Source organism: Rhinopithecus bieti, unplaced genomic scaffold, assembly GCF_001698545.2.
Source record: "Rhinopithecus bieti isolate Rb0 unplaced genomic scaffold, ASM169854v2 scaffold_980, whole genome shotgun sequence".
Lineage (NCBI taxonomy): Eukaryota > Metazoa > Chordata > Mammalia > Primates > Cercopithecidae > Rhinopithecus > Rhinopithecus bieti.
This window is the reverse complement of record NW_016803338.1, coordinates 765,049-783,979: the sequence shown is the minus strand read 5'-3', so window position 1 is coordinate 783,979 and position 18,931 is coordinate 765,049. Positions and strand designations below refer to the sequence as shown.

At 41.9% G+C, this 18,931-nt stretch overlaps 1 protein-coding gene across 6 annotated transcripts in view; it reads left to right on the top strand.

Annotated features, from left to right (window-relative positions):
• NIF3L1 (NGG1 interacting factor 3 like 1) overlaps positions 1-18,931 on the top strand; it is a 48,209-nt gene that overhangs the window by 1,964 nt on the left and 27,314 nt on the right. For 4 of the 6 annotated variants that reach the window (XM_017876105.1, XM_017876096.1, XM_017876114.1 and 1 more), the window contains 6 exons: positions 606-1,067; positions 1,920-2,082; positions 5,397-5,523; positions 7,166-7,304; positions 9,798-9,881; positions 13,911-14,310. In XM_017876105.1, the coding sequence (XP_017731594.1) occupies positions 632-1,067; positions 1,920-2,082; positions 5,397-5,523; positions 7,166-7,304; positions 9,798-9,881; positions 13,911-14,095 (1,134 nt within the window). In that variant the 5' untranslated portion in view covers positions 606-631 and the 3' untranslated portion in view covers positions 14,096-14,310. Of the gene's footprint in view, positions 1-605; positions 1,068-1,919; positions 2,083-5,396; positions 5,524-7,165; positions 7,305-9,797; positions 9,882-13,910; positions 14,311-18,931 lie in introns of those variants that run through there. The other 2 variants (XM_017876125.1, XM_017876136.1) reach the window with 1 other exon arrangement.

The following is an 18,931-nucleotide window of genomic DNA, read 5'->3' as shown; positions in this document are numbered from 1 at the left end:
TGCAATCAGGGGAGGTGGGCAGTGTCATTCTATGCAGTAAGCATTTAGTGCTGGCTTATATTAGCGATACTGAGATTTATTAAAGATAATTCCTATTCCATAGTAGCTTTAGCATAATGGGCACACACAATTATGAGAATACTGAGCGGTGGGGAGCCTTGCGAAGGATGCTGAAAAGGGAGGTCAAGAAAAGTTTTATTTAAGAAGTTGAAGGGGGTTTGGGAAAAGAAAGAGTAATGTTTAGAGAAATGGATTAGGGAGGAGGTTGGTTGAAGCAAGGGTAGGGAGAATAAGAACAAGGGTGTGTGAGGCAGGAGATGGGATGGACGTTTGTGTATTATGTACCAGGCTTTGCTAGGTTACATAATTCATTTGCTCCTCTGGATGGTCTGTGAGGTGGGCTATAGTATCTCCGTTTCATAGGTGAGAAAACAAGATTGGAGAGGTTAAATGGCTTACCTTAGCTACTGTGTGCTGGTAAGTGGCAGAGCCACTATTTGAACCCAGATCTCTATGATGACAGCTCTTATGCCCATATGCTTTGATGCCTCAAAGATCCAGGCCTAAAGTGTACCTGTGTACCATTTTCTTTGTTTTGACTTCAGAAACTTGAACTTTACCTGATTTCTGTATGTTGTCATCTTGTGTACGCCCGGTCCCCACAATAGTCCGGTTTGTGGATTCCCTGATCTGCAGTTCTTCCCGTTCCTTCATGGATTTGAAGGCTCTCCTTTCTTCCTTGAATGACTTTGCATCCCTCTCCTTTGCTGAGAGTTGGGACAATGTTGGATTACTGGTGGAACCAAGCCCACCACATACTGTAAATACACTCTTCCTGACCAATGATCTGACTGAGGAAGTGATGGAGGAGGTGCTGCAAAAGAAGGCAGACCTCATTCTCTCCTACCATCCGCCTATCTTCCGACCCATGAAGCGCATAACCTGGAACACCTGGAAGGAGCGCCTGGTGATCCAGGCTCTGGAGAACAGAGTCGGTATCTACTCTCCTCACACAGCCTATGATGCCGCACCCCAGGGCGTCAACAACTGGTTGGCTAAAGGGCTTGGTGAGAAGCCTCTTTCATATTTGATATTTTCCCTGCAAATACTTTGAAACCTTAGAATGTCTTTCCAGTAAAGTTTTAACTGCTTTAGGGTTGGGGAGGGTATGATTCCATTTTTGTATAATAAATTTAAAATAATGTTGCTGAAATTTGGCAGTTAAATTACATTTGAAAAAGGAAACATTTTTTATTCTTATGGAGTTAGGAGAGCAGAAGTCTTCCTTACTGGACTGAACTTCGTGATTCCTCACTTTTGTGGCACAATGCCTGTCACCCAGGCACTTGAAAAATGCTTGTTGAATTGAAAGCTCAGGCCTCTCCAGAATGCACTTGATTGATAAATCAGGCAAATAGACATCTGGGTTTTAGTGAATGTTTTTAGTGAATGTTTACTTATGCCTAGGGAATGATGTATGGATTTTAGCTTTACTTTAGTCAGTCTTTCGGTTACTCATTTTGGGCTGAAGCTTTTATGATGATATCTGGATTAATGTGGTCAAATTTGCAACCTGAATGATGGTTTACATGGGTAGATTTACCAAACAGTAGACCATTCTGTGTATTATCTGAAAATGTATGAATCAGTCTTTCTTGTCCAATTTTTTAGAGACTTAAGAATCTTTTGGAAAATAATTCTGAAAATAATTTGATTTTGTACATCCATACCAAAGCCCTAGGGGACTGGTGATGTATATCTAAAGGATATATGTATATGTGTGTATGTCATATAAGCATGAGAATGAATCTTTTAAAAAAATCATTTCTTAGAAATTTTGCCTATAATAGTTTATCTTACTTTTAAATGTTAACCTCTAACCCCCCAAAACTCCCGTTTTCCCACAATATTTTCTCTAGGAGCTTGTACCTCCAGGCCCATACATCCTTCCAAAGCTCCCAACTACCCTACAGAGGGAAACCACCGAGTAGAATTCAACGTTAACCACACCCAAGCCCTGGACAAAGTCATGTCTGCAGTGAAAGGAATTGACGATGTTTCTGTCACTTCTTTTTCTGCTAGGTACAATTTATTTTTCTCTTTTTTTGTGTGTGTATTTATTTGTAAGCATCTTCCTTACAAAGTCTGTAACCCTAGTATTTAGGCTTGAAACAAATAATTTTCTCTGGAGTTGGTTTACAAAGCAGCATACTCCTCTTTTGTCTGTGGGTCCTGGAGACCTATGGAATTTCTTCAAAACAATAAAAACAATAAGTAACACTTTACTAAGTATTTTCTATGTCAGGGAACTATACTATGCATTTTATATAGAGTATTTCTAATCCTGGTGATGTTCAAAGATAGTTGTTTTCACTTTAGAGAACATAGATCCTAGTGATGTGATGATGAGGCTTTTATTGGTTCCCAGCAAATCGGTGATTTCCAAGCACTTTCTTTGTTTTTTATATTTATCTTTACATTTTAAATATATATTTTCGTAAATCAGTTTTTTTATTTAACATCATGGGAAATACTTTTCTAAATAATCTTTTTTTGTTTGTTTTAAGAGACTCCCAGGCTGGGCGCGGTGGCTCACACCTATAATCCCAGCACTTTGGGAGGCCAAGGCTGGTGGATCACCTGAGGTCAGTAGTTCGAGACCAGCCTGACCAACATGGAGAAACCCCGTCTCTACTAAAAATACAAAATTAGCTGGGCTTGGTGGCACATGCCTGTAATCCCAGCTACTCGGGAGGCTGAGGCAGGCGAATCACTTGAACCTGGGAGCCGGAGGTTGCAGCGAGCCGAGATCGCTCCATTGCACTCCAGTCTGGGCAACAAGAGTGAGACTCTATCTCAAAAAAAAAAAAAGCGATTCCCATGCTGGAGTGCAGTGGTATGATCGTAGCTTGCCATGGCTTTAGGCTGCTGGCCTCAAGCAGTCCTCCCACCTCAGCCTCTTAATTAGCTGGGACTATAGGTGCCAAGCACTTCAAGGGAAAAATACATTAAGTGCCTCTTTATAAGGTCAATCGTTATTTAGGGCAGAGATAGGAGTTTTTTTGGTTGGTTTATTATTTATTTGTTATTATTTTTGAGACAAAGTCTAGGTCTGTCACCCAGGTTGGAGTGCAGTGGCGCAATCTTGGCTCACTGCAACCTCCGCCTCCCTGGTTCAAGCGCCCGCCACCATTCCTGGCTAATTTTTTTTTGTATTTTTGGTAGAGATGGGGTTTCATCATGTTGGGTGGGTTGGTCTTGAACTCCTGACCTCGTGATCTGCCTGCCTTAGCCTCCCAAAGTGCTGGGATTATAGGTGTGAGCCACGGTGCCCAGCTGCTTTTTTATTTTTTATTTTTGAGAGACAAGGTCTCACTTTGTCACCCAGGCTGCAGTGCAGTGGCATGATCACAGCCCTCACAGGCTCAAGCCATCCTCCCACCTCAGCCTCCCTAATAGCTGGGACTATAGGTGTAACTTGCCGCCATGCCTGGCTAATTTTTATATCTTTTGTAGAGACAGGGTTTTGACTTGTTGTCTAGCCTGGTGTCAAACTCCTGGGCTCAAGCCATGTGTCCACCTTGATTTCCTAAAGTGCTGGGATTACAGGCATGAGCCACTGCCCCCAGCCTAACCTCTCATTATTTTTAATTGCTTGTAGTGTTTCTTATTATGGATGAACGGTAGTTTCTTTAAGCATTCCTCTTCCTACTGATGGACTTTTAGTTCGATTCCAGTTTTTCCATATTGTAGATAATATCTGAGTTTTACCACTAGATAGGGGCCAAGGCATTGGTTTTCTTTCTTTTTTAAAAATTTCACAGATGATTGCAGAGTTTATAATTAATGCTTCCAGATTATCTTTAAAGGTGTCCTTTAGTTCTAGAATTTTTTTTTTTTTTTTTTTTTTTTTTTTTGAGACGGAGTCTTGCTCCAGTCACCCAGGCTGCTGGAGTGCGGTGGCGCAATTTCCACTCACTGCAAGCTCCGCCTCCTGGGTTCACGCCATTCTCCTGCCTCAGCCTCCCGTGTAGCTGGGACTATAGGCACCCGCCACCGCGCCCGGCTAATTTTTGCATTTTTTTTAGTAGGGACAGGGTTTCACCTTAGTCAGGATGGTCTCGATCTCCTGACCTCGTGATCCACCCGTCTCGGCCTCCCAAAGTGCTGGGATTACAGGTTTGAGCCACCGCGCCCGGCCTGGTTCTAGAATTTTATGATTATATTTAGAATTTATGGTTAAATGTGAAACTTTCTTGATGCCAATAATTTTGGAGAGGCTCTGGAGGGTGATCCAAGGACCTCCCTGTGTGATTGTTAATGAGGTGCTTAAATGCAGATTTTTGTATTCATCTCAGATCTTGTAATTAGAATGGAGTTTGCCTGAGAATCTGTCCAGGACATTCTCGAATTTAATGTTTTAAAATTATCTCTAAGGCTTTAAAAAAATTCAGTTTGCCCCAGCCCCATTCGTAGATGTTCTGTTTCACTGGTTCTGTGGAAGGATCCAGCAGCTGTTATTTTAAGAAGCTAGAAGGAATTTTTTTTTTTTTTTTTTTTTTTTTTTAGACAGAGTCCTACTCTGTTGCCCAGATTGGAGTGCAGTGGCATGATCTCGGCTCACTGTAACCTCTGCCTCCCAGGTCCAAGTGATTCTCCTGCCTCAGCCTCCCCAGTGGCTGGGACTACAGGCACCCCCCACCACGCCCGGCTATTTTTTTTTTGTATTTTTGGTGGAGATGGGGTTTTACCATGTTGGCCAGGCTGGTCTTGAACTCCTGATCTCAGGTGATCCACCTACCTCGGCCTCCCAAAGTGCTGGGATTACAGGTGTGAGCCACTGTGCCTGGCCTTTTTTTTTTTTTAACTTCAATTTTTTAATAAAAAAAAAATGGGGTCCTGCTATGTTGCCCAGGCTGGTCTCGAACTCCTGGGCTCAAGTGATCCGCCCACCTTGGCCTCCCAAAATGCTGGGATTACAGGTGTGAGCCACCGCACCCAGCCAGGAAATTTCTGATGCACAATCGGGATTGAGAACAGTTCTTGAACAGTGGTTTCAAAGTGAGGTCTCTGGAACAGCAATATCAGCATCACCTGGAACTTGTTAGAAAGGTAAACTCTCAGACCCCCACCTAGATATAATGAATCAGAAACTCCAGGGGTGGGACCCAGCAATCTTGTGTTTTAATAATCCTCCAGGTGATTCTGATGCATAGTAGAGTTAGAGAAATGCTATTCTAGAAAATGGATTAGTTTCAGATTAAATGGGTTCTGTTAGTTAAATCCTTAGTTCCACATAAATCTAATCTCCTATTATAGTAAGTTTGTCAACTGTGGATTACGTAAAATACATTTTGGCTATATTTGTCTTAAATGGAGTGATTTTTCCCCCCTAGGATTGATAATGAGGAACAAACACGGATTAGTCTGAATTGTACTCAGAAGGCTTTGATGCAGGTGGTAGATTTTCTTTCTCAGAACAAACAACTTTATCAGAAGACGGAAATTCTGTCGCTGGAGAAGGTAATAAAAATATTTTGTATTTGATCTTAAAATACTGTGCATTTTCAGCTTTATTGAGGTATAACTGATATACTCAGAATTGTACATATTTGATGTGTACAGTTTGATAAGTATCATTACTTTGCATTTTTCTTCAGCAAATTCATTTGTAAATTATTAGATCAACAGGCCATTCACTGTTACCTAAAGTACAAAATAGCAATGAGAGCATAATATTCTCTAGGAAGTAATTGAGAAAGGGAGACATTCCAGGAATAGGAAAATACTGGTACTTCTTCAGGGTTACAGATTTGGTTACAGGTTTGCTCTCTCTTTATTTTATATCCTCTGCCTGGACCATGTCATTCACTCTTTCACTTGATAGCCATTTGTATGATGATAATTCCTATCTTTACTTTTTGGCTTAGAATGCTTTCTTAAGGGAAAAAATGACAAGAATCCATATTTTCAACTACTTTCTGGATGTTTTGCACTTACAGAGCCCACAAGTATTTCAAATTCAATATATCCAAATACTTTATCCCTGTGCCACTCCCCCTTTTTTTATATATATTTCATATTTCAGTATCATTATCTACTTTAGTTTCCAAGTTTTCATACTCCTCCTTGACTCCAAGCCCTGCTGATTCTGGCCTCATATCTATACAGTGTTTCTCCTCTGTATTGGCTCTGCCACCACAGTAGTTGAAACTCTCATTTTCTGTGATGAGAGTTGTCTCACCGAGCATCTAGGAGGCAGTCCAGGCGCTTTAGCATGGTGTCGGAAGCCCTTAATGATCTGCGACAGCCTGGGCCTGCAGCCTCCTCTCCTTCCACAGCACGTGCTCTGCACAGTAGCCATACTGTCTTCTTTTGGATCTACCCCGACAGAGTGTTCTCTCAAGTCTTTGGCACCTTTGTCCATGTTCTCTCTGTTTAGAGTGCCTTTCTTCATCTCATTGTACCTCTGTCCTGCCACACTGCACTTGACATCACCCCCTTTCAAATTTTATTTCCTCCTTTTTAACTCTTTTAGGGTTTTCCCCAAGACCTGAGTCCTTCCTCCAAGTACTCCCCAAGCCTCCGAAGTCACAGCTCATTTAGTTTGTCATTCCTTGTGCTGCTGCAACTGTAGAACCTACCTTGAATTTAAACCGTTTTATTATTTTGTTTAATTAATTAATTTATTTTTGAGGCAGGGTCTGGCTCTGTCCCCAGGCTGGAGTGTGGTGGTATAATCTCAGCTCACCTCTGCCTCTTGGGTAGCTCAAGCCCACCTCCCATTCAGCCTCCCAAGAAGCTGGGACTACAGGTGCATGCCACCATGCCTGGCTAATTTTTGGATTTTTTAATGGAGATGAAGTCTCACTATGTTGCCCAGGCTGGTCTCAAACTCCTGAGCTCAAACAATCCACCCACCTCAGCCTCCCAAAGTGCTAGGATTATAGGCATGAGCCATCATGCCTGGCCTGATTATTGATTTAAACATCTGCCTTCCTAGGAAACTGTGAGCTCCTAGAAGAATGGTTTTGTCAAGTTTGTATCCCCACATTTAGCCTGGAGCTTGCTGTAGTAACCTCACAGTGTGCATACTGATTGATTTTAGCATTTGTTGTTTTAGGACTGACAGTGGACACCGTTTCTAACTTCTGTTTCTCCTCAGCCTTTGCTTCTACATACTGGAATGGGACGGTTATGCACACTGGATGAATCTGTCTCCTTGGCAACCATGATTGATCGAATCAAAAGACACCTAAAACTGTCTCATATTCGCTTAGCCCTTGGGGTGGGGAGAACCTTAGGTAAATATTGCTCCTTCATTTATCCAGTATGCCTACTGTTAACATTGGACAAAGGTTGAAACTCTTGATTGTATTAATATGTGATAGAGAATGTGTTAGCAGCTCATAGGAGATCATTGGTTTACTTTATTGGTTAGGGTAGGCCAGGTTCTGCTGTGGAATACATCTCATTGGCCTAATCAATGAGATTTATTTCTCTGTCATGCTATGTGTTCGTTTCAAGTTGGTTATTGTAGGAAGTCTGGCCATTGTAGACTGGTTGTTGTTGCAGAGGGAGAGAGTTTTGCAGGGTCTTAAACCAACAGTTTAAAATTCCAGGAAACATGTTCATTTCTGCTTAACTTATTTTCTAGAATTAGTCATGTTATCCAATACAACCAAGGGAGGCATAAAGTGCAGTCTTACCATATGTCAGGAAGAGAGCTGGAATCATGATTACTACAATTACAACATAAATTTTGCACTTATAAGACTGGTAATATTTTCTAGTGAGGTGCCACTGAGTGATCTGATTCATTGCAGTTTCTAAGTCTTATAGTTTTTTCTTCTGGCCTTTCCTGGTACTTTTTTTTTTTTTTTTTTTTTTTTGAGACGGAGTCTTGCTCTGTCGCCCAGGCTGGAGTGCAATGGCGCGATCTGGGCTCACTGCAAGCTCTGCCTTCCGGGTTCACGCCATTCTCCTGCCTCAGCCTCCTGAGTAGCTGGGACTACAGGCACCCGCCACTATGCCGGGCTAATTTTTTTGTATCTTTAGTAGAGATGGGGTTTCACTGTGTCAGCCAGGATGGTCTCGATCTCCTGACCTCGTGATCCGCCCGTCTCAGCCTCCCAAAGTGCTGGGATTACAGGCGTGAGCCACCGCACCCGGCTTCCCGGTACTTTTGAGAACAAAAAGAGTGAACAGACATTTGTTCAACACCTGCAGTGAACCTAGCACTGTACTGTCTGTCCTGAGTGTGTGAGCTCCCACTGGCAAAAGCAGTATGGCATAGCGGTTATAGGTATAGATTCTGAGCTCAGACAACCTGGCTTCAGATTTGTCTGTCCTGTCTGTTTGCTGCATGTCTTTGACAAGTTGTTTATGCCCTCTGTGTGCCAGTAGCCTCATCAGTAAAAACTGCATTAATAATAAAACCTAACTCAGAGGGTGGTAGTATAATCCATGTGACATGGCACAGTGACTGGCTCACATTAAGTATAGTTAAAGTGCTAGCTGTTGTTAGCTTTGTGGTTGGTACTATTTCTCCTATGTTATAGGTGAACAGTGTTGGTTCAGAGAGATAAGTAACTGTATTAGTTCGTTCTCACGCTGCTATGAAGAAATGCCCAAGACTGGGTAATTTATAAAGAAAAGAGGTTTAATTGACTCACAGTTCTGCATGGCTGGGGAGGCCACAGAAAACTTACAATCATGGTGGAAGGCACCTCTTCTCAGGGTGGCAGAAGAGAGAATGAGTGCAAGCGAGGGAAATGCCAGACGCTTATGAAACCATCACATCTCATAAGACTCACGCGTTATCACGAGAACAGCATGGGGGAACTGCCCCCATGACCCAATTACCTCCACCTGGTCCTGCCCTGGACCCGTGGGAATTATGGGGATTACTGTTGAAGGTGAGGTTTGGATGGGGACACAGAGCCAAACCATATAAGTAACTTATCCAAAAGTCCAGTTAGATCAAACAACCCAAGGGAGTTAGTGTCCAAAGAAAATGGATAGCAGAGGTGGGATTTGACTTCCAAAATAACTCCAAAGCCCCATCTTTGAGATACCGTGCTGCTGAACTGGAGTGACCACTGAAGAAGTGTCCATTTTAGAAACCCAAGTGCTAAATACTTGGATTTTGGTTCGAAAGTTGCGGTTATTTCTCTTTTCAGAGGATGCTTTTTGAGAATAAATAGTATATTTAAAAATATGTGCCAACTCCATTCGTAGCATTCCTCTTTTTCACTAGTCCTTTTAGTTCCTTAGCTTCCTCCCCGAGAATAGAGATAGTACTTGCCTACCTCTCACTGTTGTCTGAAGACCCAGGTGAGATTACTTTACCTAGCAACGTTGCAGTACTGCTTGGAGCTGCACCATTAGTACTATTCAGTGGTTTGTGAGTGTGCAGCCATGTCAAAGGAATAACGGTACTCCCTTCAGCAGCACATATACTAAAAATTGGATGATATAGATTAGCATGGCGCCTATGCAAAGATTACACGCAAATTGGTGCATTGTTGCATATTTTGTGCAATTCACAAAGGTTGTTAGTTAAAAAAAAAAAAGGAATAATAACTGTACCTTGGGTTAGCTATGCAATATCAAAAGAATGACCTGTTTGCTTATATTAAAACATTTTTTTTTTAAATGCAGAAAGAACAATTCATATATTCGTGATGAGACCAGGAGTGAAATCTGTATTATGTTTAGGATTCTTGGTACAAATTATAATAGTAAAAAGAAAGGGAATTGTAAAGTATTGGTCTCTTGTTTCCTTTGTCTTGAAGAGTCTCAAGTCAAAGTTGTGGCCCTGTGTGCTGGTTCTGGGAGCAGCGTTCTGCAGGGTGTCAAGGCGGACCTTTACCTCACAGGTAGGACAGACTTTGGATCTCTCTTGGTTTATTTTTTGCAAAATCAAAAATGGCAGATTTTAGGACAGTACCTGGCACATAGATGATACCTAATTAATGTTTTGTAAACTTGAACTAAACAGAAGCTACAACAGAACTGGGATATACTGCGTTCTTTGTGGAGGGATGAAATCATTGAACAATTTATTATCTCAAAAATTAATGGTCAGCATTTATTTTACCTACATTCTTCCTAAACTGTCCCAAACCTCTCAGATCTCATGTCAGTGGGATACTTTCCACCCTGTCACCTTAGCTAGGAAATGGTTCCTTTTAGCCTAAAGCCAATCATCAATTCCTATCAATTCAAGCTCCCAAATCTTTCTAGAATCTTCTCCCTTATCTCTATACAGGCACTGTCTCCTACTTGAAGTACAGCATCAACCCTCTAATGTTATCTTCTATATACGCTCCTGAAATTAACTTTTCACAGTGCATATTTGATGGTCTTGACAAAAAGACTTCAGTGATTTCCTTCATCTGTCTGGTAGAGCCTGAACATTGCATCCTCTTTCCTGTACCCTTTGCATATGCTGTTTTCTCTGGTTAGAATGCCTTTTCCTTATGCTCCTCGTGATAAGTGAACACCCCCTCTGAGAAGCCTTCTCTGACACTGTCCTGCTTCTGCCTCTTGTGGGTCCCTATTACTTTGTCCTTGATCTCCAGTGTGCACTTCTGTTGGACAGTAATTGGCTCCTGGGCCTTACACTCTCTCCTTGAGGATACTACCTAATAGGTACTGGCTAATTTTTATTGAAAGAATTACTTCACGTAGTTACTACTTAGGAATGTGACCAAACATGGCCCATTATACCTGCAAAGGATTTGAAGGCATTTTAATGGGTTGCCAGTTTGTTTACCTCCTCCTTCTTAGGGTTAGGAGAGAATGAGTTAAAGAATTACTTTTCCCACTTCGAGGACCAGGCTCTAGACTCTTAGCCCTCTGGCCATTCCTTTGGCTACTTCCATGCTTCCCTTGCCTCTCACACCCATGCCTTGTTGTGTAGCACACTCTCTTACAAAGGCTGCTGCACTGAAAGCATTATCACATCCCAAAGTACCAAGGAGCAGCATCTGAGAAAGCCTGATGGAACTGCTCTAAACCAATAAATTGATTTAAAAAAAGAAAACATGTATGTGACTATTACCTATTTTCCATTCTTCTGAAGATAAAAGATTTGTGTAAGTCCTTAAATTTCTACCAGATTAAAGTGAAATTTCATTATGAATATCTTACAGCATTGTGTCTGGCTATTTTAAAATTCATTTTAGCATTTTACTTAGAAGGAATTTCAGACCTATGCAAAAGTTGCAAGAATAATACAATGAACTCCTCCTATATGCTCTTCACTTTGGTTACTAATGGTTATATTCTGCCATATTTGTACATTCTTTATGTACATATTATATATGTGTCTATATACATTTGTGTATGCATGTATAGATATATAATATACAATATACAAGTTAAAATATGTTTTTTTAAATATATATATATATATAGATGTATTTCCCCCAGGACCATTTTGTAATCGATGGCAGACATGACAATTTCTTTACCTCTCAATACTTCAGTGTATAGTCTTCTAAGAACAAAGACATTCTAAGTCCATAGAACAATTATCAAATGAGGGAATTTAATATTGTTAAAACATTTACTTGATATACAGTCCATATTCACATTTTTCCAATTGATAAAAGTTTATAGCATTTCTTTTTCTGATCCATATGCAGCCCATGATCTCACATTGCATTTAGTTGTTATTAGTCTCCCTCAGTGTGGAATAGTTGCTCAGCTTTGTCTTCATAACATTGACATTTTAAAAAGAGTATAGGCTCTTTGTTTTGTGCTTCTCACTCGATTTGGGGTATCTGATTGTTTCCTCATAAATACTTTTTTAAAAACTAGTTTTTTTAAAAAATGATAAAATATAATATGTTCACAAAATAAATTCAGGCAGTTCCAAAATGTTAAAATGTCCTTCCTATCTCGCTGTGGGGAGAAATAGAAAATATTACCTGGCTAGCATTAGATGTCTCTGGTCTGTGAGGCATCGCTTTTGACTGTAACTTCAGAGATGCGAAGCCCCTCCTAAGGGACCTCTGCTGAACTTCATCACGCTTCCTGTGAGCCTGAGGCCGTGTTCTCATTGTATTAGGTTGTTAAGGGTAACACCCTGTAAGACCAGCAGATGGGGAGCCTGCTCCTTGCAAATATAAGTTCTCTCATTTGTCATTTCATTCTCCATTTGCTTTTCCTTTCTCAAGCTGCCATCCTGGGCCAAGCTTTTCTTTCCGTTGGCTTCAGCAATTATTGCAGGGTCTTCACTGATTTCCCCCCTTTCATGCCTTCTCCGGCCAGTGAGTTTGTCACAGTACAGGCAGCCAGGCTTATCTTTCCTAAAACAAGGCTTCCAGCTGGGCCATCTTAGTGTCTTTTGCTTTTTACTTTTACTATTAGATGTTTTAAAAGGTGCTTGAATAAAAACTATTCCTTATAATGAAATGACACTTATTAGAAGAGTGTGGGGAACTGAAAAATTCTGGAATTAAGAAAACTTATTTTTTACTTACAGATGTTTTCTTGTGGGAAAATTAGAGAAAAAACTCAATTTTTTTTTCTAAGAACCTTTTTTTTTTCTTAAATTTGTATGCCCTTCTGTCTCTAAATACAGTTCAAAATTGTACTTTCTAAAGAACAAACCAAATTGTACACAATGCAGTTTTGCTTTTAAATTACAAGTTATCAAATTCACAAACTACATTTTTAAAAATTCAGAATATTGGGCTGGACACGGTGGCTCATGCCTGTAATCCCAGCACTTTGGGAGGCCGAGGCGGGCAGATCACTTGAGCCCAGGAGTTTGAGACCAGCCTGGCCAACGTGGCAAAACCCCATCTCTACTAAAAATAACAAAAATTAGCCAGGCTTGGTGGTGGGTGCCTGTAATTCCAGCTACTCGAGAGGCTGAGGCAGGAGAATCACTTGAACCCAGGAGGCAGAGGTTGCAGTGAGCTGAGATTATGCTACTGCACTCCAGCCTGGGCGACAGAGCAAAACTCTGTCTAAAAAAAATAAATACAAATATAAATAAATTAAAAATTCAGAATATTTGAGTTTTCCCCAAATCTTTTCACAACAGATGAGATTCCCTCCAGAGTTTCTAGGGATTTTGCTTAAGTCAAAGAAAAATACTTTGTTTTTAATCTGGAAATAAACTTAAAGTCATTTCATCCTTGTATATTAGACTAAGTTGACGACAGAAATTCTGGTGCTTACAAAGCATAAGTCTGCTGGGCAGTATACACAGAATGTCCTCCAGAGGTATTTATTACATAAGAGGCAGATTTTCTGAAGGCCTCATTTTACTTAGCAGTGGTCATTCATTTTACTGTGGAAACACAGTAAAATGGGTGTTTACAGATCTGGTTCTGACCAAATATGTTGGATTGGACAATCTGCCAAGGAAAAAGAAGTTGGAATTCTCAATGGGATGGCTTTTATTTTTATTTTATTATATTTTCAAGATAGAGTCTTGCTCTGTTACCCAGGTTGAAGTGCAGTGGTGCAATCTTGGCTCACTGCAACCTCCAGCCCCCGTACTGAAGCAATTCACCCGCCTCAGCCTCCTGAGTAGCTGGGATTACAGGCGCACGCCACCACACCCAGCTAATTTTTGTGTTTTTAGTAGAGATGGAGTTTCACCATGTTGGCCAGGCTGGTCTGGAACTCCTTAGCTCAGGTGACCCCCCTGCCTAGGCTTCCCAAACTGCTGGGATTACAGGCGTGAACCACCGCGCCCAGACTTTTCTGTTTTTAAGTTGGAGGACATAAAAGAAAACTGTACAGTACTTTCTAGATTTATAACAGTTCTGCTGTATTACATTCACTTTATATAGAATACAAACTTGGTATTTCTGCTTTTGTGTTTCCTCATTCCACAGATTCCATATCTAGCATTTAAGAATTTGCTCTTTCCTTTTTGGTAGGTGAGATGTCCCATCATGATATTTTGGATGCTGCTTCCCAAGGAATAAATGTCATCCTCTGTGAACATAGCAACACTGAACGAGGCTTTCTTTCTGACCTTCGAGATATGCTGGGTTCTCACTTGGAGAATAAGATAAATATTATCCTATCAGAGACTGACAGGGACCCTCTTCAGGTGGTATAATTGCAGAAACATCAGGATAACATTCTACAAATCAGTTGGATGCCAACTTGAATTTGTAACATTAGTCAGTGGGACTAGTGTGCTTCTAGAAGAGTGTCTTAGAGGGTATGATCATTTCCAGTTTGTTAATCTGATTCACCAAATGTTCTTTTTCTTTTCTTTTTTTTTTTTTTTTGAGATGGAGTCTCACTCTGTCACCAGGCTGGAGTGCAGTGGCACGATCTTGGTTCATTGCAACCTCTGCCTCCCAGGTTCAAGCAGTTCTCCTGCCTCAGCCTCCTGAGCAGCTGGGACTATAGGTGCGTGCCACCGCACCCAGCTAATTTTTGTATTTTTAGTAGAGACAGGGTTTCACCTTGTTGGCCAGGCTGGTCTGGATCTCTTGACCTCGTGATCCACCCACCTCGGCCACCCAAAGTGCTGGGATTACAGGCCTGAGCCACCACGCCCCAGCAGATTCACCAAATGTTCTATCACTCATATGGTAAAACTGTAATGTAACTACCATATTAAATAACAAGTATTCACATAAACTCTAGGAAAGATTGAATAAAATCTGTTTACTTAACATTCTTGGGAAGGAGCTCAAGTGATTCTTTCCTTAGTTTCATTGTAGATGGGATGGGATGGATCCATTTGGGTATCTCTGCCCTTGCTTAATTTAACATTATGCTTGAAAAACTTGGGCTTGAATACTTCTTTCTAGGTAGTAGCCTCTTTGCAATGATAAGGTCTGTTTGTCCCTGTTCCTAGTTCTGCCTATAATCTAGTCTCTCACCTAAATTTCAGAATCAGAATGAGATTTATCAGGATGTCGTTTTAAAAATATATATATACACAATCATTATTCATATTACTATTACTTTATTGCTTTTTAGATGACTTACCTGTAATTTTTTTTTTCTTCCACAGTCCTTTGTTCCCAATTTCTGCTCTGTCACTTTCCTCTCTTGGGAATGAACTTGGCTGACACAGGCAGGGGGCAGGGCCAGGGAGTGAAATTCCAGAGCAGAAAGAAGTCAGATATCTCAAAATATCATCCTGCCCCATTTAATCTGGGCCCTTTCTCCACGTGGATGCCCTTTTCTAAACAGCGCCCGCACTGGGCTGCGAGGCCCCTGCCTGCCTCCACTGGTTGGGCAGGGCAGATACACCTTTCTCCACCCGAGGACTGCCGTTTTCAGATAATCTGGCTAAAGCAATATTCCCTCCAGTTTAGGCATTCTTGGATTGCCTTTATGATTTGTGCTGTTTTACCATACCACATATAATTTTTACTTAATGCTTTTGTGTAAAGCAACTTTTTCTCTTTTTATTTTTTATTGTGGTAAAATTCACATAACATAAAATTTACCATTTTCCTGCCCCTCCCCCCAATTCACCATTTTAAAGTATGTAATTCCGTAGCTTTTAGTACATATACAGTGTTGTGGTACCGTTACCACTACAGTTCCAAAACATTTTTCATCACCACAAAGGGAAGCTCCATTAAGTAATAACTCCCTCCTCCCATCCCCTGAATCCTATTTCTATGGAGTTGTCTGTTCTGGATATTTTCTGTAAGTGGAATCATAAACGTGGTCCTTTGTGTCCGGCATCTTTCACTTATGTTTTCTCCATTACTGCCGCCTTTTGTGTTTTTTTCCTTGTATTTTGACTCCCTTATTTCCTTTTATATATATATTCTTACCTATCTTTAAAAGAAATTTTATGTCACATCCATTATAACTTAAATATTTACTTAATCTGTATTAAATACAGGATTATTAAAATACAAAGGAACACTGCTCAACATAAATGTCATTTTTTTTTTAAATACCATTTTTTTTTGGAGACATGGTCTCACTCTGTTGCCCAGGCTGGAGAGCAGTGGCATGATTACAGCTCCCTGCAACCTCTGCCTCCCGGGTTCAAGTGATTCTCCTGCCTCAACATTCCAAGTAGCTGGGATTACAGGCACACGTCACCATTCCCAGCTAATTTTTGTATTTTTAGTAGAGACAAGGTTTCATCGTGTTGGTCAGGCTGGTCTCCAACTGCTAGGCTCAAGTGATCCGCCCATCTCAGCCTCCCAAAGTGCTGGGATTACAGATGTGAGCCACTGTGCCTGGCCTGAAATGTCATTTTTAAGCTTAGTGTCTAATGATGTTTTGTGCTGTTTTGCTGATTTAATAAATAAGGCCACATACTGACATGAAATTGTGGTTTAGTAATCCCTTGTCTACTCCTGAAAGCTGAAGGCTGAGGAAGGACATGCACATTCTCTCACAGGCGTCACATGAAAAATCTTCCCCATCCTGTAGGACTTACAAGGTCGCCTTGGATGCCCAAATGGATGGTACATTCCAGGTGGAAGGTTGCAGATTGTAGGGAACAGCGTCACCACCTTTGTTGTGCATCTGCGACACCTTATATAATCTTTTGTGCACATATATTGGAGGGTGCTGCATACCAATCTAGATCAGGATCCAAATCAGACACTAGCGCAGGAAAGCAGCAGCTGGCCAGGAGGTGGCAGCAACAGTTCAGCTCAAGGCAACTGCTGCTGGGCAGGATGAAGGTCCAGCGTGGCCAAGTCTTCCTGATCTTTCAGGGGCACAGGAAATCTGGATTTTTAATGTGTGGTGTTAAAATATACATATATGATCATATATAAAACATACATTATAGGTGTTTCTGCACAGTTCCTGGCTTATAACTCCCCTAGCCCTTGTTACAGTCTTTTGGGTGTGTTAAGCCTCAGGGACAGGCCTCAAGAAAGAATCTCTCAGAGTTCTCCTGCCCTTCTTTCACCAGTGCCAAGGCAAAAATCCTAATCTTCTCCCTCCCTTTTCTTTTTTATTTAGAGACAGGGTCTTGCTCTGTCACCCAGGCTGGAATGCAGTGGTGTGATCATAGCTCACTGCAGCTTCGAACTCCTGGGCTCAAGTGACCCTCCCTCCTCAGTTTCCTGGGTAACTGGGACTACAGGCACCTGCCACCACCCACCCCCTACTAATTTTTTCGAATTAAAATGTTTACTTTTGTAAAGATGGGGTTTTGCTACACTGCATAGGCTGGTCTTGAGCTCCTGAGCTCAGGGAATCCTCCTGCCTTGGCCTCCCAAAGTGCTGGGATTACAGGCGTGAGCCACTGAGCCTGGCTTTTTTTTTTTTTTTTTTTTTTTTTTTTTGAGACGGAGTCTCGCTCTGTCGCCCGGGCTGGAGTGCAGTGGCCGGATCTCAGCTCACTGCAAGCTCCGCCTCCCAGGTTTACGCCATTCTCCTGCCTCAGCCTCCCGAGTAGCTGGGACTACAGACGCTCGCCACCTCGCCCGGCTAGTTTTTTTGTATTTTTTAGTAGAGACGGGGTTTCACCGTGTTAGCCAGGATGGTCTCGATCTCCTGACCTCGTGATCCGCCCATCTCGGCCTCCCAAAGTGCTGGGATTACAGGCTTGAGCCACCGCGCCCGGCCAAGAGTTTCACTCTTGTTGCCCAGGCTGGAGTGCAATGGCGTGATCTGGGCTCACCACAACCTCCGCCTCCCGGGTTCAAGCGATTTTCGTNTTTAGTAGAGACGGGGTTTCACCGTGTTAGCCAGGATGGTCTCGATCTCCTGACCTCGTGATCCGCCCATCTCGGCCTCCCAAAGTGCTGGGATTACAGGCTTGAGCCACCGCGCCCGGCCAAGAGTTTCACTCTTGTTGCCCAGGCTGGAGTGCAATGGCGTGATCTGGGCTCACCACAACCTCCGCCTCCCGGGTTCAAGCGATTTTCGTGCCTTAGCCTCCTGAGTAGCTGGGATAATAGGCATGTGCCACCAGGCCCAGCTAATTTTGCATTTTTAGTAGAGAGGGTTTCTCCATGGTCAGGCTGGTTTCGAACTCCTGACCTCAGGTGATCCGCCCACCTCGGCCTCCCTAAGTGCTGGGATTACAGGCGTGAGCCACCGCACCCGGCCTTATTTTTATTTTTTTGAGACAAGAGTCTCACTCTGTCACCCAGGCTGGAGTGCAGTGGCACGATCTCTGCTCACTACAACCTCTGCCTCCCAGGTTGAAGCACTTCTCCTGCCTCAGCCTCCCAAGTAGCTGGGATTACAGGCACTCGCCACAATGCCCAGCTAATTTTGTATTTTTAGTAGAGACAGGGTTTTACCATGTTGGCCAGGGTAGTTAAGAACTCCTGACCTCAAGTGATCCACCTGCCTCAGCCTCCAATGTGCTGGGATTACAGGCATGAGCCACCATGCCAGGCAAATGCTGCCATTTTAAGGCCTACACTTTGGGTAGCAAAGGTAAAGATGTTGACCCTAAATACTTGAGAAGCCTGGAGCCAGTGATAAATATAAAATTGTTACAAAATTTAGGAATGAGCTTTGTATTGTACTCATGTTTAAAGTTATATTTTCCATAGCATCAGTCTTTTCAAATTTGCTTTATTCAACACATTAAGGATGCTATAACTTATGCTATTAAAACCTCATAGGCTGGGTGAGGTGGCTCACACCTGTTAATCCCAGCACTTTGGGAGACCCAAGTGGGTGGGTCACTTGAGCCCAGAAGTTCAAGACCAGCCTAGGCAACATGGTGAAACCCCATCTCTACAGAAAAAGAAAAGAAAAAAAAGCCAGGTGTGGTAAAAAGCCTGCCTTTTGTGTAGTAAGTGTTCAAATTTAGGCTATTCAGGATTATGCTGGAAGAGTAATTTCACCTCACAGAATGTAAAAAGTACATTCTGAACAATGCTACTGCCTCCACATTTGAATTAGCTGGAACAAAAAGAGTAAACTTCTAAAGTTAGTCATTTTGTTTAAAAGTTGGGCAAAATCTATTAATCAGCCCCCAAACCAACTG